At 47.2% G+C, this 23,074-nt stretch overlaps 1 protein-coding gene across 2 annotated transcripts in view; it reads right to left on the reverse strand.

Annotated features, from left to right (window-relative positions):
• The window catches only part of LOC8038017 (E3 ubiquitin-protein ligase RNF220), a 30,109-nt gene extending 14,983 nt beyond the window's left edge, over positions 1-15,126 (reverse strand). The window contains exons 1-9 of one of the 2 annotated variants that reach the window (XM_029970928.4): positions 14,530-15,126; positions 12,658-12,727; positions 9,283-9,406; positions 7,493-7,556; positions 7,276-7,419; positions 6,538-6,773; positions 6,065-6,154; positions 3,496-3,548; positions 977-998 (exon numbers count right to left, since the gene is read on the reverse strand). In XM_029970928.4, coding sequence (XP_029826788.3) covers positions 977-998; positions 3,496-3,548; positions 6,065-6,154; positions 6,538-6,773; positions 7,276-7,419; positions 7,493-7,556; positions 9,283-9,406; positions 12,658-12,727; positions 14,530-14,637 — 911 coding nt within the window. In that variant the 5' untranslated portion in view covers positions 14,638-15,126. The remainder of the gene's footprint in view (positions 1-976; positions 999-3,495; positions 3,549-6,064; positions 6,155-6,537; positions 6,774-7,275; positions 7,420-7,492; positions 7,557-9,282; positions 9,407-12,657; positions 12,728-14,529) is intronic. The other variant, XM_042289371.1, reaches the window with a different exon arrangement.
• Between the last annotated feature and the right edge of the window lie 7,948 nt (positions 15,127-23,074).

The following is a 23,074-nucleotide window of genomic DNA, read 5'->3' on the forward strand; positions in this document are numbered from 1 at the left end:
GGGACAACGGCGGCCATTTTGAAAATGTCTATTGTCTTATTTTCGCCTATGAATCATGTGCATCGGTGGCATATAATGGAGAGTTACAGCAAACCGGAGAACCGGCCCCGGTTTGGTACCCGGTAGCCGACCGGCGCCACTGCGCGTGCTCAGAGGTAGAGATTAAAATCGGCTGGCTGCAAGTGCACCGACCAGGGCCGTACGCAGAAAAAAATTTCGGGGGGGGGGGGGAGGGGGGTCAGAACCCCCTAACCCCCCCCTGGTTACGGCCCTGCATGCACCCATACAATTTTCAAGTGTCCGGGTAGTGCCCAGGTTTCTTGGAGGTAGGGAAATCCTATGCCCGTGCCCCGTTTTCTTCGACATAAGTTCCGATAAACACAGACTTTTTGCCCAACACCGAATCAAACTGAAAAAAAAAATGCCCTTCCACCAAAAAAAAAAATCCACTTTGTTTAGTAGCCCAAAGTTTTCAGTCCAGAGGCTTTCCAGCACCAGGGTGAAAATGGCACCTTTAGAGTCTATCCAGTGTAGCAGGTCAGCCATGTTTGGAGCTTTATGAAGCCTTTTATTTTTGTTTAGAGAAACGTGAAAGCTAATATTAAAGTACCTCCAACACTCCTATGAGCGCAGGAAACCTAACAGCAGAGTTAATGTGCAATGTTTGCTTTCACATGTATATAATATAATTATAGCACAAAAATTATAATTTATTCCCCCCCCCCCCCCCCCCCCCAAAATTCTAACTTAGAGGAAAAGTACTAAGTTAGGCTCCTCCAATTAAAAATGCTTTTACAACACTTACATATATGAGGTATTTTTATTCTTAAACAAGCATCTCTACTAACTATGCTTTTGCAAAGGGGAAACCCACCTATGCATATATACTTCCATACTGATTCGCATTTGGGTTATAGAAAACCATAATGCATCATAGTCTCTCTCTCTCTCTCTCTCGAAAAAAAGGCTCACTTACCTAGATGTGGACGTGTCATTCTCTGAAAATAAAAAATATAAAAAAGAAGAAAATGGAATTACAGACGGCAGAACTGGGTTACTAATCTCAATGCCACAACAGATAAAAAAGAAAACAAGTGCTTCAAACACATGTTTGTTAAGTTAGTCAACTGGTAAAAATTAATAAGTACTCCTTTTAAAATTGGGATGACCTACGCAGAGAAAAAAAAAAGTGTAGACTACCATGCTGTTCTCAACTCTAAAGGCCCGTTCACACTCTTGCGACCGAGTACGACTGAGAGAGACGAGATCTCTTAAAACTTCTTAAATGTTTTTAGAATGAGGGAACATACTGGCATTGTGGCGCCATCTATGCGGTGACCCTGGAACTGCATTTCACAAGAGCGAAGGTTTTGCGGGATTTCCGAGGTCAAATGTGCGTAATACCCATAGAAAGGCTCGTTTATAACATTGACCAAAAGTTTTTCGAGCCAAGAAAGAAAGGATAATGCGCGAGAAATAAAAAGAAATATGCCGGACCGCCGAGTTTACACTGCTTCCCAATACGTGGCGCCAGTGTGTTTTCTGGTTTAAGAAGTTTTAAGGAACCCAGGTTTAAGAGGTCGCAAGAGTGTGAACGGGCCTTAAAACGCACCCTCGTTCCGAATCTCATATTTCAACATCTAAACGGTATTAGCGCACACGTAGAGGGAAGAGAGACTAGCCCAATTATCTACCCCTTCTCACATTTTCAACATCACCTGAACGAGTCCAGCAACCCCCTAATTCTCCAAACCATAAAAAAAAAAAAAGAATTGCGACATTGAGGTTAAAAGGCCAGCTGAACCCGTTCCGGCGACAGGAGAGCCAACACGCCTGCAAACGAGCGTCGCACCCCTCAAAACATCTCGAGCACATAAAAAAAAAGGCGGAGTGGGGGGGGATACACCATCTCCTAAACACGCCCGTAGACACTATCGCGTCACCCAACAGGTTGTAAAAATGCCCCGAGGGTCCCAAAACGGCGCAAACATCGCACCCCAACCCCCTTCCCCCGCTGTTTGCTCAACGTCGACCTTCCCATACCACCATCCCAACTCTCCTCTGGGGTGTTAGCAACTCTTCAGCCTCCTAGAGACTTCACCGTCAGGCACGCGATTTTGCGGAAAAAAAACACAAACTCGTTCGCGGTGAACGCGGGGAGTGTTCCCCGCAAAACGAGATGGAAAAGAAGCCGTTCTCCCGCTCCCTGTTTTCGCATCGATTTCGTTCCTGTTCGCTGGCAGGAGCGTCCCGTAAGTGCGCTTCCCCCCTCGACATTGTCGCGGAGCCGGTCCCTAAAGGAGGCTTTGCCGCATGCACCCCAAGCACCGCAGGAAAGGCCCCACTCGCCGCGGAAAAAAAAAAAAAAAAAAAGTGCTAGTTAAAATATGCATTAGGAAGAAAAAACAGGACAGAAACATACCGCGAAGTCGCAACTTTGCTGTAACTTAGGAAACGCAACCCCCCCCTAAAACAACAACAAATTGCTTTATTTTAGAAGAAAAACGTATGGGGGCACTGTGTCTCGTAAGAGCGAGTAGCACGGTCGGTAAATTACGTCAGCAAGGGAACGCAAGATATCGACTTCAGCGAATCACCGCGTGTTTTTTTACGTTTCTTTTCGTATTTCGTAGACACTTTCATATTTTATCTTTTCGTCTTACACAGGAAGCAGGCATCTTTCGATTCACTTCGCTTGCGGAACATGGCGCCAAATCTGCTAAATCATTTGATAAACGAAGAAAAGACACATTTCGAAACTGTAACCAAAAACGCGGAAGCGCCTGAAAAAAAGAAAAGAAAGATGCTTATAAATTTTTGTAAAGCAAAATTAGAGCGCAGCTCTTAAGGAGGAGGGGAGGGTATGCCCCTCCTCCCTCTCCCCTGTTCCTTCCTCCTCCTACATACCCTCCCCTCCTCCCACAGTTTCCCGGCTAATTTAGCTGAAAAACTGACGCCACGTGACCTCAACAGCAATTCAATTCCCCGCTAAATTTAGCGGGCAATTGCATTCCCGTTGAGGTCACGTGATGTTAATTTTCCCGCTAAATCTAGCGGTAAAACTGAATTTCTTCATACGTGACGTGACACCAAGTCATCTTATGTCATTTTCCCCTCTACATTTAGCGGGGAACTGCTTCGGACGTGAAGCCTGAAGTCCAACTGATAAGGACAGTGGGGCGACCTTCAGCAGGTGGCCGCCGAAGAGCGCGCGGCATCGCGCGATGTCAAAGGGGGGAGGGACGCCGCGCGCGTGCGGCGCCTGCGTCTGCAGCAGTAACTGTTCTAAAGCAAAAGCCTAAAACAAAGGGAATCTTGCACGCGCGTTCGTCAACGCTTTATTTTTGTTATTTACTTCGAATCTTTTACACGGGGAAGGCGCGCGCGTGCGGCGCCGGCGCTTGCAGCATTCACTGAACAAAACTGTTGGTCTACGCTCGGTCTGACCTGGGAGACAATAGACGATCTGCCAAAACCTAGCCATAGACAGCTTACCTGTCGTGTCTCGTCTTGTTTCTTCGACGGTGCTCCCTGATCCTCTTTGATTTCTGCACCAGAAAAAACAAAAATGCACTGCATACAACACCCAGCACTCAACACACCACCACACGGAAAAACGAAGTACTGGTGCGCCGAAGAAAACGTTGAACCGCATTTTTACGATAGGGAGTTGGAGTAGATCGTTCCCGAGCCACGCTAACAAAACCCGGTAATGATATGACGCATACGCAAAGGCACCGGGCAAATATAAAATATCGAAATGTTAAAAAAAGAAGGTCTAATATTCTTTAACGTATAACGTTTGGCCATGGGCGAACCAACCCGGGGGGTGTCAAGGGGGGCGCTTGGCAAAAAGAAGACCGCTACGGCCTCCTCCAGCCAATCAGAGCGACAGAGGCGAAGTACTTGACAGCCCTGGTCAAAAGTACAGGCGTGAGAAAAGGAGGAACTCCTCCCCTCTGTCCCGGACCCCCTTTTGTCTCTCCCAGTACGTCGCTTCCGCCCACCTACCTAGTCGCTCTACATTCCTCCAAAAGCGGCTTTTCCTTCCACTGCCGCCCGTGGCTTGGACAGCATTGCGCGCAACTCTGAGAGGGATTACTGTCACGTGTCTCCCTCCGATGCGCTGATTGGCTCCCTGAGATTGTAGCCTTCGCCGTTTGCCAAGTTACGGCAAGCTACACAACAGTGAGCTGTGTAGCACACTGTAGCGCAGCGGTCGGAGAAAATGGCGGCATAAACACTGCTCCGAACGCCGTCCGAAAATGGCTACATGTGTACCGTTTTACTTCCCCTCTCAACGGGCGCACACACCAAAATCACAACAAATCAATCTAAAAAAAAAAAAAAAAAAAAGCATTGGGAAAGGTTTGGACCACGTTCACGAAGAACCAACCGGACCAGGGGGCCGCGGCGGAAACCGGCTGTCAGCATTAGCGGCACACACACACACAGCGTAACCTAGGCAAGTACAACGCAGTCGGTGAGGTCTTAGGTGACCACCATAATACAACAATAACTATTCACAAAAAAGAAAGGAAAAAAAAAAAAAAGAAACAGTCGAAACAGTAGCAAAAATGGTCCCGATCGAGCCCGTGTCCGCGCTCGAGTGCAGTTCAAACAGGCCGCCGGGCGTCCGTTCTGTCAGAAACAGTGCTCTCAAAGAAAGATCCCTCCACCACCCTGAGAAAGAGGAAAAGGGGGGCAAAGAACAACAGCACGCTCTACTCCTAAGAGCGAGTAAAAGCGCTCAAGCGAGCAAAAAACGCCGCTGCCCGTTTCCTGTTGTTTGCGCAGGTTCCGCAGGATTTTCTTTCTGCCGCTCCTCAAACATTGAAACAAAACGCGAGGTTAAAGAACAAACAATGAAGCGCACGAGTCCGCTGCCGTAAGCGTGTTCAAGGAGGGAGAAGGCGTCGGCACCCGTGTGAACCCCCGCCACGTTTGAGTGTTTGAAGCATTAAAATCGCCGGGCCTTTCTTTTTTCTCTCTGTTCTGCGCAGCGGCGGCGTCGGGATTAAGGAGGTTTTGTAGCGGAATCCCCTCCGGAGCCCCGGCGGCTGCTTCCGCGAGTGTAAAGAGAGAGCGCCGGCGGTGGTCCGGAGCAAAGTGCTTCTTTCCGTGCCGAGCACGTTTCCTTGGGACTGGCGGGGGCGCTGACGGCGACCGACAGTGTCCGACGCGGACACGACTGTTGTTTGCCTTCGGACATCGCGCATTCCGGAAAACGGGGAAAAAAAAAAACTTTCCGTTTTTCCTTTTTTTTTTTTTTTTTTTTTTTGTTTTTGCAAATGCTGTTTGAGGGGAAACGATACGGAACGCGTACTCAAGCCGAGCGCACACAGGTTTTTCTCCGTCTCGTTCATCTATGTGCGTTTCTCTTCATTTCAGAATGCAGCCGACCACCTCTAATAAGACTAAATAGATTAGTCCACATTCTACTATACTCCGTGCCACTAGTTGCGTGCAGTGCAGGCGAAGGCAACGTCAGGCAAAAGGAGAAAAGGAGAGCACTAGGAACGTTAGAGAGGAGACGAGGTTTCCTCTCCTCGACCCCAGACTTCCCAGTGCTTGCCCCTTCTCCCCTCGCCTGGCGTTGCCTTCGCCTGCACTGCACGCAACTAGTGAGTCAGACATCTCCTTCGTCACGCGATCACGCTCTATCACGCAATAGTGATCACACGAACACATACCAGTACGATGCTCATGCAGTTTGAAATGGGCAGGGGGTGGATACAATAAGACGAGGGGTGCGCGAATATACAAGCACAAACATACAGACAGACAGACACTAATAGAGGAGAAAAAAAAGCTCGCAACAGATTGAAGAAAAACTAATGTGGAAGTTAGTCAAAAGGCCAGGCGGTGGTCATTATAGATATTGGGGGGGTGGGAGAGAACAACTGACAGAAAGGAAGATGGGGAAGTGAAAAGAGACACAGAGAGACGCGAGGAAGCACGAAGGCCCAAACGCGCGCAGGCAAAAACCGAGCGCCCGTGCGCGCGGAGAGAAATGGTATAAGCGCGAGAACAAACTGCGAGAGATAAAGTGCAAGGGACTTACGGCGAGATGAGGGCCTGTCGTAGCCTCTGCCTGTCCCGTTCTTCGGCTGGCTCGTCGCTCTCGAGGGGAATCAGGTCCGCTTCGGTGTACCTTTCGGGCGAGGGCACGTCAGGGAAAGCTGTCGGCGACGCTATGGTGGCGGGGCACCGCGGGTGGGGACAGGCGGAAACAGACACACCGCTATGTGTGCCTACTTCAGCCGGCCCTCGCCCTCAAGTTACACCGACCAACTTCGCTTAGTTGCGCTCCCTCTAACACGCAGGGACATACCGAGAGAGAAGGCGAGAGGGATAGAGATAGAACAATGCGATAACAAATAATGAAAAAAGAAAGACAGGAAGAGCGGAAAATGGAGCGATGAGCGCGAGGTACCTCGCGCACCATCCTCTGAGACTTGATTTGAACCAGGTTCAGGACGAAGGACCTTTACGCTTTCACGCGCCGGACGGGCCGGGTCTGGGGAAGAAGGATACTGGGCCTGTCCGAAGGTGTCGCAGTCGTCCCCGTCCACGTCCAAGTCCTCTTGGTCGTCGTCCTCGTCGGCGGCGTCCCTGCGGGAGACGCTGCTGCTGCTGCCCCCGCTGGTCACCCAACCGGCCGCCCGGAAGCCGCCCTCGAGCAAGGCCGTGGCGCGCAGCCGACTCTGGCCCGCCCACTCGTACTCGTCGAACGAGCCCTCGGCGTCCACGGACTCGTCTTCGTCGTCGCCCTGCGAGCGCCCGGACCCCCACCGCGCCGCCGTATACCAAACCGCACAAGCAGTGCTGAGTGCTGCCACCCGGCAATGGATGAACTTCGGTTAGTCGACACATTGCAATTGCAAAACAAGTTGCGGCTCCCAAGTTCTAAACTGAACAAATTTTTCACATTTGCTCAGAATGCAGCGATTGCCACGTGGATCGCTGCGTCACGCGACCTAACGTCACGTGATCGGACGTCACGGGACACGGTGTCAAGCGCAAAGCAATCTCTTTGCCATGGCGTCGAAGCACGGACGGACAAATTCCCGGAAGGGCTTCCATAATAAAGAATTACTTATAAGCTGTAACGTTTTAAGATGGCCATGGCTCGACAGTTCGCAAACATACGCGTTGCGAGCGCGTTGCCTAGTCTAAAGTTTCGCGCCCTTCATTGGCAAACTCGGGCATCGGTCCCGGCAATACGCAACATGGGTCTACGAAGAGTTGCATGAAACCGACTGGTCCACTGACCCCTCCGCGGGCCAGGCACCTGTCCACGTGTTCGGCGAGCTGATCGGGCGACCCCTGGAGTGCCTGGTGGCAAACCGGGCAGTGGACGCCTCGGCCCGACGCTCCGTTGCGGCTCCTCCGGTTGGCGCGCACCTTCCGAAGGGACTGCAACGAGGAGGCCGTCCCTTAGAACCAGGGGCGGGGCTCTTCGGAGTTCGGACCGACGGCGCGAGCTCACCTCCCACCGCGGCCCACCACCGCCGCCGCTGCTGGCCTCGCCTCGCTGACGCTTGGCCACGCTCCTGCGTACGACAGTCACCGTGCAGCACGTTGAGCTGGCGTCACCGACGCCATCCCGCCACAAACCTGCCATTACACCATTACAGCCATAGCTCTGCATTCAACAACCGACCCCGCCGCATATAAAAAAAAAAAAAAAAAAAAAAAGAAAACTGGAGTGGGCGATATTTCGGTGTCTAAGGACAAATACATCGAAAAAAAGCTAGAAAACGTATATTTTTTTCCGTCTGTGCGCGTTGCGTGGCTCGACAGGTGAGAAAACGAACTGCGTGCTACTCAATTATTTGCACGCTCAAAGCACTATAGTCTTGTCTCTTCGAACTAAGCACTAAAAACAATGAAAAAATATTTTTATTATTATCGGGGATAAGTGTTTCACCCGATTTGTTTGCTGATGGATGCTGAGAGGGCACACCTTCTCATTCGCCACCCGTTTATCTTCGTTGAGTTCGTTGTTTAGATTTTCTTTTGGGTTAGCTACGAAGCGATCGGGATATTAACTAATAGGTTGCGAATGCAGACATCGCCTCCTCGATGTTTCTTGACCGGTGCGAACGAACGAAGGACACGTATTTTCCAATAAACTGCAAACTATGACACGACATTCAGCTCCTTTGCCTATATAAAACACTCGAAATAAACCGTGAAAAGCAACGGTGCCGTGTTCTCTAATGTTGGGCACAAGCGAGCAAACATTACGTGCGGTCTGATAGCTGATGTTATACTCTGAGAAGTCGTTGTGCATCCACCTCACATCAGTGCGCTTGTGCAAGTTCCAGCTTGTAGCAAAAAAAAAAAAAAAAAAGATGCGCGGAGGGAAATGCCACGGAGCGAGTGAAAATAAAAACCGGAAGATGGGGGAAGAGAGGGACACGCAGGTGGTCACGTGATTCGTGTTGTCACGTGACTGCACCCTGACGACGTGCAAAAAGGGCGTCCCGATTGTCTCATGGGCGCCGCCATTATGTTGCTTAGTTATACGGTTCGAAAATGTGACTTTCTGAGGCACAGTGTCACAAGTCTCGGGCAGCATCGTTTGGTCCATTCGCGAACTCGTGGTCGCGGTCTCCTGGAGGACGTAAGAGCATTTCTTACGATTTCAGATAAGGATTCGGATAGCTGGCAACAACTAGCTTAGGCAACAAGACAGCGGCGTCATTACTCCGAACAGTATATTAATCAAAACGTCTATTTGCGCCCAAAAGTACACAATGCTGGTTGTATGTACAAAAAAAGCTGTGACGTCGACAGCTTGACATAGCCGAACCCTCCCCCCCCCCCCTCCTTTTCACCCAACACACAAACTCTGGCAGGCTCACAGCACGGATGACACACACACCAAAAACAGATAGTCGCGTATTAGAACAAAACAAAAACATAACAATAGGCACGTGGTGACCCCATGCAGACAGAAAAAAAAAAACTTAAACAAACGACAAAAAAAAAAAAAAGACGCTGGATACGCATATAATAAGACTGGCTCTACCTGAATCAATTTAATCGGGCGGTAGCATGCGCCTGTGTTTCTAACTGCAACAGCTAACCCCACGCGATTGCGAAAGGGGCTTTAAAGGCCAACGTACACTCCCCGCTCGTCACTCCCTCTCCCTCGCAGTTTAGGAGAGGAGGGTGACCAAAAAGATTATCTTCCCCGCAGAAAAAAAAACAAAACAAAAACGAGGTCTGTGCGTCGGCCTTAAAGCGCGAAGGCATCGGCAGCGCCCCCACCTGGCGATCCCTTGGAGGCGCTCCACCTCGACCTGCCAGTGCTGCTGCAATTCCTGCGCGCGCAGCGTCACGCCGCACACCGGGCAGCCCGGGGACGTGGAGGGGCAGCTTCGTCGCTTGGGCCCTGAGCACGAACCCCGGGGCGCCTTCAGAGGAGCCTCGGAGGCAACGAGGCCGCGACGGTGGGCTGTGGCTACGTCACCAACCGGCGGCAAACACAGATCAGACGTGCAGAGGACGCTACTTAATTAAAAGTCACTGGATCCCGGGGAAGCAGAGCCGAGGTCCCCGTATGGCCGCCATTTCGGTCCATGGAACAAGTGGTTTCTCCTTCACCTCTCTATTTTCGGTGAGCCGATCTAAACTCGCGCAGTGACGCGTCGGGCGCCAAGTCACGTGACGCGTCCACAGCGTCGGACTGGCTGGGATGGCTCCGACAAAAGCGGGTAAAACGTTTTTACCCGGTTTCGTCGGAGCCGACGTAGCTGTTGCCATAGCAACCCTCGCACTCGGTCCCACTCAACGTGTGTGTGAGTGTGAATCGCCCTTCAAGGGGCACCGACACATCAAAATCATATTTTTTTTTATTATCCGAAACGATTGAAAACGATGCCGGGACATGACTCTCAAAATTTGAAATTTGGAAATTCAGTATTTGTGAACTAAAAAAACAATTTCCAAATGCCGAATTCGAAGTTCCCGCGCGATCCGCGCCGGTGCGTTGACGTCAAATATTGCGGAGTCCTGAGAGTCCACTTTCTTTCACGACTCCCTGCTGTTGCCATGGCGACCCAAAGCGAGGAGGAAAGGAGCGAGCGCCGGCGTTGCAGCGGACCGGTTTTGAGCGGTGTCGGCTGTTTTCCGTGGGAGGATACAAATCCAGGAGACGGCACCACAACGAACTCCCGATTTTTGGTATTTCAAAAAGAAGGCGTTTTAGGATTGCCGTTATTAAATGTTATAGATATGTCACCTACAAAGCTTCTAAAATTCATGATTCCTGACGTCACGAATCAAAAGAAGCGAGGAGGCGAGAGGCGGGAGATTCAAACGCCAAAAATAAAAAGGCGCGCGCGCGCGGGAAAAATTTTTTTTTTTTCGCGATGCGGTTTTTTTTTTTTGCGTGTTTATGACTGCAATTTGCATCGTCTTAGACAATAAAACAAAATACGACCTTTGGGGTGTCAGTACCCCTTTCATCATAGACCAAAGCGCGGTTTACAAACAACCCCGCGTTTGCCCACAAGCGGTGTAAGCAAACGTGCAGTTCCCACACAAAATGTGGGAACTGCGCATGCTCAGAAACCAGACTGGTGTGAACCAAGGCGTCCGCGCCACGTCAACAGCAGCGCCACCGCAGCGACGTGACGTCAGGGCCGCAAACGCCGCTTTGCGTCTGCCGCTTTGCGTCAGTTTAGACGTCGTCGCGTGCTAGCGTCGCGCTCAGTGTGAGACGCTGCAAGACGCACTGGCGGCGACGCTGACGGAACCTAGGTGGCGCTGCGCGGATCAGTGGTGACGTTTGGAAAAGAGAAGTTGCAGACCCTCTCTTCTAGGTGGTATGGACTGGTCCCATAGAGCTATTATAATGTACGCTAGAGGTTCAACTGGCGCTAGTGTCTATGCGACTTCCGTGGCGCAAATTGAAGCGGACAGCAACCAGTCTACTGTTGCGGTGCTCCTGTGCATTCCTATGGCAAAATGCGCGCGCATTTTGTCTCTTCGCCGGAAGAGAACGTGGAACACTTTGGTTATTTCGGTGGTACCGAAAAGTATGTAGCTTGATTAATATTGTAAAAGTGTAATTACTCAAGTCAGCCCATTTTTCTTCATCAGTGAACGGTGTTTAACTTCGTTATATATCAGGCCCAAACCACCCAAACCTCGGTTCGAGGGTTCAAAGCAAAATAACAATCAAAATTAATATGGAGTGTGTTCAAGGTTCGCCAGCATTCCGGTGACGCTTATATATTGCCAACATGCCAGTTCTGTCACTATAGAAAAATGACCTCGTCGTGCATCTTTATGAGCGGGTAAAAACACTCAAAACGTAAAAATTAAAGTCTGTTTTTTTACTGTTTTCTCTGCTGGGCAGCTTTTATCGGGCACTTGTTCTAAAAGATTTCGAGTGTGCGAGTGATGTTTTGAACGTAGAACAAGCATCCTCGCACAGAGTAGAAAGAATAAAGCGGTACTTACTTATTTAAAATCGGAATATATCACGTGGCCTTCAATTTATTTTGATCGCACATGCGGAGGGAGTTACTGATCCAGTGTTACTGCGTAGTTCTTGCCGACTCTCTTGGTTTCCAGATGGCCTTCGTTCATTTGGCACGTATATCCCTCATGCTGAAAAACGCCGACGTCGTGTTCGCGCTAACAGTGTCCGACAGTGCACATAAATGTACGAAGCCGTTTTAGTCCCGTTTTTAATGCAATTAATTTGAAAGAAAAACGTCGTAACTGACCAATAATTTCGTCTGCCTGACTGAGAAATGTTCCAAGCTACTTAGTACGTAAGAATTATTCGGGTTATTTGCTCTTATGATCGAGCGCAGAGAGAAAATGCACTCACTTTTCCTTATAGAAATGCATTACCGGAAGTCAATTTTGGACTGACTGCTGCCTGCTTCAATTTGCGTCAGCACACTAGCGCCAGTTGAACCTCTAGCGTACATTATAATACCTCTAGGCTGGTCCCCGTGGCTGCGAATCATGGAGAATAGAAGGGTAGGAGAGGGCATGACGTCAGCCGCGTAGCCTCCACAAGCCATGCTCCCTTGACGCCTCGCCTCTTTCTCATTTTCCTCCTTACTCTCCTCACTTACCATGCCAACGTGACCACATCACGTGACAGTAGCTAGCCTTCGTCTTGCTATGGGGTACTAGAACACACCACAGTCTAGCCTTCGATCTGATAAAACCTACCGGACGGAGCGCGCGCAAGCCTGCAAGGAGTCCTTCTACAGTCAACCATCCATCTCACATGTGACATGTCACGCGCACCAATCGCCAGACAAATCTGCGGTCACGCTGGGCACAAAATCGTTTAAACTTTTTATGACTAGGCTTCACCAATATTGCAACGTGCCCCCTCCTTGTACTTCTAACCTCCTTGCTGCGAATGCACCGAAGTTGAAACGGAGTAGAGGGGCATTGCAGAGGTGTTTGATGCCGAATCGGTTAATCCCACCTCCACAATGACAGTCCAGAAAATGTGCGGCTCACGTTGACGTCGCTTGGTCAGCTCAGAACTGATCCCGGGCTCTGCACCGTTGCCGCGTGGTAGTCTGGCATTGCGCGAACACGACCAAAATGCGCTAAATTTCATCTTTAAAAAAAAAAAAAAAAAAAAAAAAAAAAGGAAACACTTACTGCGTAGCAACCGGTTGGAAGAGTCATCCACGTCCACATCGACATCAAGATGGTCCTCATGCGTACTTGCCTGCAACGCCGAAAATTCCTGAACTTCCGAGCCAAGCCCTTCTAACCTATAACGGCGAACGCCAACACCACACAGTCGAAATGACAACAAACGTTATTACCCCCCCCCCCCCCCCCCCCACCCCCCTTTGCTTTGCCTCTCGTCTCTAACATTTAGATTAAAGTTGGAGCTTTATCTCTCTCTTGCACTAAAAGCTACACCTTGTCTTGTCCCTCTTACCTTGGTCCCTGTGGTATTTCGGCGCTGTTTTCCTTCTCTACCCTTTAGGGACAAATAGATTATCCCTTCACCTAGAAGAAACTAAATAATAATAATAATAAGAACCTTGAATGGGTGGATGGATAATAAGGGCTGTACCCTTTATAACGGGCGGTAGCTCGCGCCACCTAGCCTAAAAACAACAACAAAACTATTTCCTCTTTCCTCCTTCCAAACTAATGCATTTCTTTAACTGTCACCAGGTGATGAAGTTGATCGCCAGGCAGACCTTTGGGGGATCGGGCAAACCACTTTAGGTGTGAAGGGCCACCGACTTCTGTCGAATACGAATCCGTGCCCTACAGAAACGCAAGCGAAACACCCCTCCCCTCCCCTCCCTCCCTCCCTCCCTCCCTCCCTCCCCCCCCCCCCCCCCCCCCCCTCGCTCCCAGCTTTTTTAAAAATATTTTTTTCTCGTTTTTTGACGTTAATGTGAAGCCCATCGTCGTACCTGACAAAAATCGGACAACTCCTATTCCGTATTTGTCTAAAAAAAAAAAAACAACCTTTTTTTTTTTTTTTGTTATTTTAGTAGAGGTAGTGCTTCCCGGTATTTCCGAAATTCGCCGGTGAAATTTCCGAGCAGCCAGTTTTCCACTCTGAGTTCACGTGGACTCGGCTAGTTCAGTTGGCATCGAATGGCAACAAGCAATAAATCAACGAGCTGTCTTCTCTTTACATCCAAATGGAAATAACAATCGCCGACTTCGGCATACACAAAGCTTACGAAGCAGATAACGGGACAACGGAGGTATTCGCTCCAAAGTTAATTTCGGTTTCGTTTTCACGTTTTTGGTAGCGTCTCTTCTCAAACTTAGTTTTCTCTTTTATTATTATGCTATGTGTTCTGTGTAATAAAAACACAGCTCCGCACTACCTCCGATATCTTCTTAACAGTTGATGAGTACAATCAGAAAACAAATATAAATATTTTTATGAGCGCAAATAAGTTGCGGCAAAAACATATTCGCAACGAGCCATTTTTTTTTTTTTTTAAGTGTTTGGAAGTGTGCTTGGAAGCGTACCTGGGTTCCAGAGCTTCGACACTACCACAAAAGCATGTTTCTTTGTTTTCTTTTTTTTTTTTTTTTTTTTACGCACTTCGTAAGTAATATTTTTTAGCTCGGGACATTCAGCCCACACACTCCACAGGTACCTTACAAGCTCATTATTATTATAATTATTATTATTATTAATTTAATGTAGACGACTCGGAGACAGCTGTCAGACGGTATAAAATTCCTGCGATTGTAACACAAGCCACCTGCTGTCAAGTTTGGTTGTCAAGCTAGCGGCGGTTTGACAATCAACATTTCAAGCTGAAAGTATTTCTGTCCCACATTAGCAACCTCTCTCCGGGTCATCTCTCTAAAAGAGACTTCTCTTTTCCTTTTTGCCCCTTCTCTCAATGCTTCCTCCATATTCGATTCCATCGACTACGCGATCAACATATCGTTCCCGCTAGTGACACACTGGTCGCACAAGCTACGAGTACGGCTCAGCCGTGCACTACAATTCAGGTAAGGATCGCTGAACGGACTCACCGCTTCAAACACGGCCACTCCGTCAGCTGGCTTCCCAAAATCGCGTTGGTCTTCTTGTTGATGTTGTTCCGCCGCCGTGTCCGCACCGACAGTAGTGTCGCGATCCATCGCTAAACCACCGCGGCTTTTTTTGCGCGCTCGCGCCAAATCCGAACGTGATAACAGCGCCCGCACGAATGCCCCCGTACTTTACCGGTGTTCGCACGGACTCATGCTGATACCCGGACAACGCACTTCACGATTACATGCGATTTGCGCGAAGCATCGCCGCACCAACTCGCCATGGGCGCCGCCATGTGTAAACATGGCATCGACGCGCGCAATGCATGCCGGGAGCCAAGGACGTGGCGTCACCTGTCGCCGAACCGGCGAAATAGAGCTGCTTTCGAGACGCGCGGGCAGTTTTGAATTCAGTTGAAGCGGAGTGCTTGTATAAACTTCTGAAAACGGGATGTTTCCGACTTTCACAGGTTGCTGAAAAGATTTATGAAGAATTCTTTTGGATTAATATTTGAATCAATAACTCTATGTTTGAATCCAGTTGTTCTTTGCACTGTAAGCACGCAGTTTCGATCCAGATGTCTCTTCTGCTACATTTTCTAGTGCAATTCACAAACTTTTCTTCGTTAGAATGGACTCCAGAACTGAACTGCTTACTCGTTTTACTGAATGTTTGCGTTTATGTGTTTGCTTTGGTGTCTTTTTTTTATTGTCCTGCCTACAGCTTGCCTTGGCCTTCAAAAAATGACCCGGCAGTATCTTCAAAATAAATAAATAAACCATGATTTATATCACACCGGGTTTATATATTGCAATGATTTAAATCAAACGCTTTCTCCACTTAAAAATAATCATTAAGGTATTTTATCATTCACCGTTTGTCTATTCTTCCGTGCTCTCCATCTGCACTTATATTGTATATAAAGCAAACAATCATCATGGAAGAAAAAAAAAATATCAGACACCCCTTTTTGATATACATACTTAGTGAGAAAAAAAAACACTCTTTTCCAGCTAAGGTGACTTAAAACATATAACTTTTATTTAAATATAAAAAATCTGACTTCCCTAACTAAAAAATAGCTTTTTTTTTTTTTTTTTTTTTTTTTTTGCAGGCAAGGATTTTAGATGAAGCTTTCGCCTCACGCGCTTCATGCCTTTGGTTGGGCTTTGACTCGGCGTACGCCAGAGTGTTACCCAAGTAGGCCCTGGTGTTATCCAAAGCGGAACATCAAATGCATTCGTATCCTGCCACCAAGGCCAGGCGAAAGGTCAGTGCAAAAACCGATTTGGATACAGTCTCGGCGCTGTGATCATTAGAGAGTTTTAGTGAACCGTTTCTGCACATCCCATCGTACCATATCGAATGCGCAAAAACGGTTCTCTAAAACTGTCTATTAGCATTAGTCTTGTACGTTACTCATTACAAGCAATCAAATTACTTGTCATCGATTACTCTATGGAGTACTTTTGTAATTTTTTGGATGCGTTTATCAGGAAGTACCCAAGAGAGTTATCGGACTACTTTTGGAAGTACTAAAAGGACCTGTAGCTGTTGCTGTTTTCCCCTGCCCTTTCTAATGACATCCTTTGTTTCTACAAGTTCTTACCAAGGAAAAGCCTTCGTCCGACAGGAAGAAGGTTTCTCAAAATCGGTGGATTAAAAAAGATGAGAAGTTTGTAATTCGACGATTCTAACCCAATATTCGACAGTACAAGAAACACGTCTTCAAACAGACAGGAAAATCGGTTTGTTTTGAACATTTGAAGTAATCGGAAAAGAAACGGTTGATCACTTAACCAAGAGTAATTGTAATTGTAATCCATTACTTTGAGTAACCTGTACAAGACTGCGTTAGCCCTAACGCAGCGCAGTCTCAGAACTGTATACCAATACGAAGTCAGCACTATACACCAGCAAGCTCAGCACAATTTCCAATGCTTTAAAAGGCCCCTAAAGAAATTAAGCAGTTTGAGTGGGACACGCGTGTCGGGAAGTTAATTTTATGCGAAAAATAAATTTAAAGCATTATTGATTGCGCGAGATTCATTTTAAATTTTGGGCGCAAAGTCCATGACTTCACGGAATGGCAATGCAATCTTTCCACCTCAACGAGATGGTCATAGACTCTCTTCACCTCAGCGTGAAGGCGAAGCCGATCCACCTCTCCTCCTCACACCCGAAATGCCCGGAGAAAAAATAAGTGGAAAGGAGGTGACTACCAACTAGATCGCGCCTCGCGCCATCAATATTGCTCTAAAAATCTTTTTTCACGTAAAATTAAATTTTTCACACGCGTGACCCAACCAAATTATTAAAAAAAAAGTTTTCTTTTAGGGGTCCTTTAATTTTAGGGGGTGTGGCGTATGTTTGAACAGGTTTTGAGGTCTCGAGTGTAGCCTCAAGAATATTCGGTCTTACGATTTCCGCGCTCTTCAACAGCTTACCTGACCTAGCGGGGGAGCGAACACCGAACCAGTGCGGACCGCCCTATCCAATATCGTTGCCGATAACCCGGGGTTTCGAGAACCCCAGTTCGAAAACCGCTGCTCTATAGGGCGGGAAAAAAAACAAAAAAAAACTCGGCGCTGAAACTCCAACTGCCCCGGCAGTTGCCCCTTCCCAGAAACCGATTGAGACAAACGCCCCAAAAACGGATCTCAAAGGCCTCCTCCGCTCCATCCGTTGCAGCCGCGCTCCGTCCCCATTCTAAAGCTTCGCTGACGGCCGACAGGGGGCGCATCTGGCGACGAGAAATGTACGCTCGCTCCCTTGGGGACGTTTCCACTATGAACGGCCGGAGCGGACTCACCGTACTTACACTGGCCACACTGTGACCTGCCATTTCCGGATTGAGGGTGTGGGGGGGAGGCACCCTTAATCTGAAACAATGGGTGCCGGGCGTTTGCGCGTCCCGAATTTCGGGGAGGACGTGAAAAGGACGGTGGGGGCATCTCTCGCCGGGGCGCGTGGCGCTGGTGGTGGCGACGGAATAGATGCGTCTCTACTCGCTACGCGACAGCTGACGGATTTTTTTTATCTTTTCGGTACCGAGATTGGTTGAAGTTTTTTCGTTTGTTGGTTTACTGAGTGGTGACTTTATTGATCTGTTTACGTTTGAAAAAGGTATTTTTTCTTACCTAAGGTTTTTTTTTTTTTTTTTGTTTTTTGAAGTAATTGACATTGACACGAACTTGGAGGTTGAGGCATCCCTCCGTTCCCATTTTGCGCAGTGTCAGTGACGGGAAAGGGTAAAGTATAATGGGTTAGAAATTTACAGCAGTAAATTTACAGCAGTCAATAACCTGAACTCATTTCCTTAAAAAAAAACACTAAACTCCGACCCCCCCCCCCCTTTTTCCTCCCTAAAAAAACAAAACAAACAAAAAATAAACTTTCAACAAAAAAAAAATAAAGAAGAAGAAAAGAAGGTCAGTATTTAAATTGTGAGACCTATTGATTATAATTTATAATGCCATTAAATGCAAAGGTGCAAGCGAGCCGGACAAGAATGACGAAAATATTGAGCTGCTCTGAGACCTGCTGTACATTGGGATCAACGTCCCCAAGTAATAGCGTGTGTCGAAATAGATCCTAACTCGAAATATGTCCCGCCAGGTAATTACTGGTGTAGGCGCCGAGCGCCAAGAGAAGAAGAGGAGCGTGCAGCACGGCCGACGATCTCGGCGGGTACCGAAGATATCCCTCATAGCGTTAGATGTGTAAAGTGTAAATAGTGTAAATAAATGTGTAGGACCTACACTTGGTCCCTACACTGGAATAAACAGTTGTATTTTATTTTTCAGGGGAGTGTCTATTTTGCGACATGCGCATTAAATTTGAGCACTTTAAAAAATGTTCCTTTGGAGTTGCAGTGCCTCATTAATTAAAATATAACTTTTTTTTTTTTTACGTTCTACACCTGGGTTGTAGAGGAGAAGCGAAAAGTTTACTTTCACTACAACAGTCTCTTACGTGTTACTCAAAGAAAATGACCGGTTACAATTACTCTCGATTGAAAAGTATTCAATTCGATTACTGGATTACTTGACACAAAATGTAATTGGCGGTTACTTCAAGAAGTAGCCTCAACTTATCCGATTACTTAAGGTTTTCCAAACGACAAAAAGCTTTTTCTGTCGGTTTTAAAACAGGTCTTTTGTACTGTCAATTTTTCTTTATTAGAATCACCGAATTATGAACTGCATATTTTCTTAATCCGCCGATTTTGCTAAACCATCATCCCGCAGACTTGGTTCCCGGATTTTTTGTAGGAAACTCGTAGAAAAAAAATTACGCCATTAGAAAGGGGGGGGGGGGGGAAGAATAGGAAAGGTTACAAGTCATTTTTGGTGCTTTCAAAGGTAATCAGATTAGTCTTGTGATCACAAGCATATGTCACAACTTAGCAATTGCATTCACACTCCAGTTACAAAATTACTCAAACTTAAAGTTATAATATGTCTTTATTTGTAAACAAGATGTTAGTTAATTACACTTATTCAGACAACCCGGGGAGGGGGGGGGGGGGGGTAGGGGGGGTCCTAAAGTTTTCAGAGTAAACTGTTAAAGGGACCCCTCAAAAACAGACATCGAGTAATTTGACTACATGTAATGAGTTTTCGTACAAGACTGCGCTACACCTCGGATAATGTTGTTTTGACTGCGTGAGACACGGCACTTGAAAGCACCCCCCCTCCCCTTCCCGAGCATCTTTGTTTCAAGTTGTTATCTGAGCGAGTTATTGGCGCGTTCTGTACTATCGGGCCGTAAAGCGCCCCCCCCCCCCCCCCTCTCTTTCCCAGTTAGTAGCGCGACAGACTACCGACATTCGGCCCAGTAAATTTGGCAAAGAAGTGTCGATAGCGTACACAAACACACATAGCAACAGTCATACAGCGGAACCGAGTAGAACTTCGATGCTCACCTTTCAGTCGTCTGAGTAATCCGTTCCCATTGAAGCGTTGAAGTTGTACGTCCTTTATTGGTGTCGATGACGCTCTGCAAGTTCCGAATCGGAGCCATATGTCTATTTTCAGTCACTAAAAAGTTAATTAACAAATTTTGCTTAATTAGTTGACGGATCGTTACCATTAGCCCCCTATTCTATGTCCCCCTGACCTTATAACTCACCTGCACAAACCGCATAAGTATAGCTTTCACGGCTTTTTTTAAGCAAATCTATAAAGCTTAAAAAAAATAGATACTTCATTATAAATTACTCCACTGGAAGGAGAGTAATTCTTTTCTTTCCCGCTCCCGCGAAACCACAAATTAATATTCATTGCAGATCTGACAGGGATTCCCTCGAACACCTAACTATACTTAGGGGAAACTTTCTGTGGCATTTCCGAGTAGAGGAAGAAAGCGCGCTCACGGTTTCGCCTCGAGATTAGGGAGCCTACATACTCGCCGACTCCGTCTGTATGTAGGCTCCCTACTCGAGATCGAACAGAGTCGCCACCGTGCGGCCGATGTTGGAAACCCAACAAGTGTGGATACCGTCGCACGTCGTCTGCTCTCGGCGCACGCTGAAGCATGGATCCTGGCGACGACGAAAGCTTGTTTTCGGGTAAGCTGCGCTATTCACGTTGTGAATGCTTGTTTCTTCGAAAAGATTGTATCGTTCCACGAACGTGGAAACACGCGACGGCAAGGAATGCCAAGCCGGATACTTACATAATGTTGCTGCTGCGGTTGGTGTTCTGACGCGGTTCTTTGTTTCAGTTTCAGCGCCATTGCATACTTTCATGGAGTACATTGCCAGTGAAAAGCGGTGCCTTGTGAAAGGCGAACAACTTGGGAATGCCGGGCACAGTATTGAAAACAGCACCGTGGCCCCAAAGACCACGTCAACGAGCGTACACGTGCGGAGTTACATACTGCAGTCGTCGGCTCTACGCAAGGATCCCCACACTGTGGATCTGAAACTCCACGATATATAAACTTTCGTGCACATGCTCTACCGAATAACTATTGTTTGTAACTCCAACCGCCGGAAACGTCCTTAGAGGCGAGGTATACCGCGTGTGATCACGCGGCGTTAGAACATGAGGGATAGGCAACCAGTCACAACCCCTCCAAACTTCTCTTTGCAATGGCATTAGAACTGTATAATTGCCATGCTTGTCTCCTAAGCACTTCTGACACCACCGATATAGTAAATTTCAGCAGTGTCATTAACTTGACATAACTTAACCTAACTTATCTCTAGCAACCACTCATTACATGTGAATGTAATGACTGGTCAAATAATCTCTCAAAGTGATGCGTTACCTTTATGTTTCTTGCATGTGGTGCTGCGCGACGCTTGCTTTTTTTTTTTTAAATATTTTAACACAGACAGGTAAATCAAAGGTGATCTATCCCTCTAAGTCAAAGACTGACCGTGAATGTTTTAAAAGACGAGATGTAATCATCCCGTTTTCATGTAGAGTGATTTTCCGTTGAAAATTAGTTTGTACAAGCGAAATTCATGGAGTGTAAACAATCATTTGATTAGGCAGGGTAGTCCGTCGTTTTCCTTTGGTAGATTGACGAGTTGCCATCAGCCCTATTTACAGCGTACTTCCGACCGAACTTCAAGAAAATTGATCAGGTGCGTACGACGCACACTCAGGCACTGAGCGAGTCATTTCCGTTGCAGTTGATGCCTCCTTGGCTGTGTCATGGTGTAGGTGGGATTCAGGGGGTGACACTTCTACAACGTTTCAAAAGTCGGATTCTCACGCAGTAATAAGTTGGTGGCATTGGGATCCTCTCCAGAAACACCGCAGCGGGAGAACACACACTAAGGACGATCACACTGCCCAGCAGCGAGCGAGTACCAGCGCGCACGCTTCACGCGTACTCTACCTTGGGCCACTCGTGACACTTATGTAAAACAGTTTTCTTTTTCCACTTACCTGGGTTGTCATGCATCGTTGGTTTGAAGTCTTCGGCGGTGAAATGTTTAGAGCAAACCATCTCGGGAATCAGATCTCAACTTCGAGAGCCACTTTTTCTTCAGCGCGCCGGCCGCTGGATATCGGTGAAGACTGACCCCCACCTCGGTGCAGTGGGTATTGGACTGAGGCCCTGAACAGTTTGGACCATTTTCCGTTAAAATTGCTTTCACAATGTTACCGTACGAGGAAATAAACGCGATATTCTGCAGGTTGTTCGCCACGACCGCAGATAGCCTATGGGGCAGCCATCTTCCTATCCACACATTGATGATGATGATAGCGCGACAGTAGCGCCACCCTTAGTTCGATCTCGAGGATGCGTGCCTTATGCCTTAGACTGCATCGCTGGAGAGCTTTCTCCTCGACCTGTTTTATCATAGCTTAAAAGCACCAGACATGGCAACAAGAATCTTCTCGTTCATGGCAACAAGAATCTTTTCGTTTAACTAAAAAGACTCATTTTAGCAGCCGCCTTTTTTATTCATAGGTAGCACGAAGATCTGTGAATGCTCCTTTTAGGCGGTGGATACAAAGGTAAGCCAAAAGGTACATTCCGATTAAACAATGTTAGAAAATATTACATTTATAAACACCAAGCCGCGCAATTCGTTTTAAAGTTCTGAAGGTTGCAATAAAAGTGTGCAGTTCTTAAGTGCGTTAAAAATGAAGTTCCCGTTGTTTTATTATACGCGCCAATGGCATTTTGCATGTTCAGTTTTATAATAATGCAGGATCAGTATGCGAGCAATTATATTACCTTGTTAAAAATAGTACATCATGAATTCGTTAACATTCTTCCTCCACCGATAAAGCCCTAATTTAGTTTCCAATTTAAATTTGATTGGCTGTGCAGTAAGAAGGACAAACGTCGCTGCCATATATACTTGCACAATAACTGGGAATGTATTAAAAAATGGATAATATATCGCTATGTGAATGGAAACTAAAGTTATCAAATAAACGTTCATATTTTTTTTTTAATTCCTTTTAAATATTTGACGCAGGCACATGCGAGGTCTGCCCCGGAGAAGTGCTTTTTCCCCCATGCACGCCATTGCGCTGCGGCGAACCAATGCACAAAACTTCAACATATTGACTCCGCGGGTGTCACTTCTCCGTAGTGCACCAGTGCGTGCTAAGAAGCGCACTCAACGGAGTTGAGGTTTAGTTGCCTCACGACCCCCTTCACAGAAGAGCTCGTGAGTTAACTTAATTCCCGCCAAATTTAGCGGACGATTCTCACGTGACGACTATAAACGAAGCCTTCATTGCAAGTGAAATCAACGCTTTCATTATAAATGCTATTCAGCTTTTTTGTTTTGTTTCTTTTATAAGTTTTACAGATTTGTCTAAAGAAAACACGAAAGATGCAAAAATGGGAATGCGGTCTGTGCAGGTGAGTTCATCGGCCAGGTGGACATAATATAGAGGTCTAATTGTCACACTAAGCCAAATATTTAACTAAAAGTTGTTAATTGACCTTTCAATTCGAGAAAATTAAACGTTGGGTTTAAATTAGAAACTTGCCGAGCGACATCGAATACCACCAAATAAGTACATTTGAGAGTGGTGCGTGGGAATCCCGCGGTACACACAA

This window comes from Ixodes scapularis, unplaced genomic scaffold (assembly GCF_016920785.2).
Source record: "Ixodes scapularis isolate PalLabHiFi unplaced genomic scaffold, ASM1692078v2 PGA_scaffold12__126_contigs__length_90152505, whole genome shotgun sequence".
NCBI lineage: Eukaryota > Metazoa > Arthropoda > Arachnida > Ixodida > Ixodidae > Ixodes > Ixodes scapularis.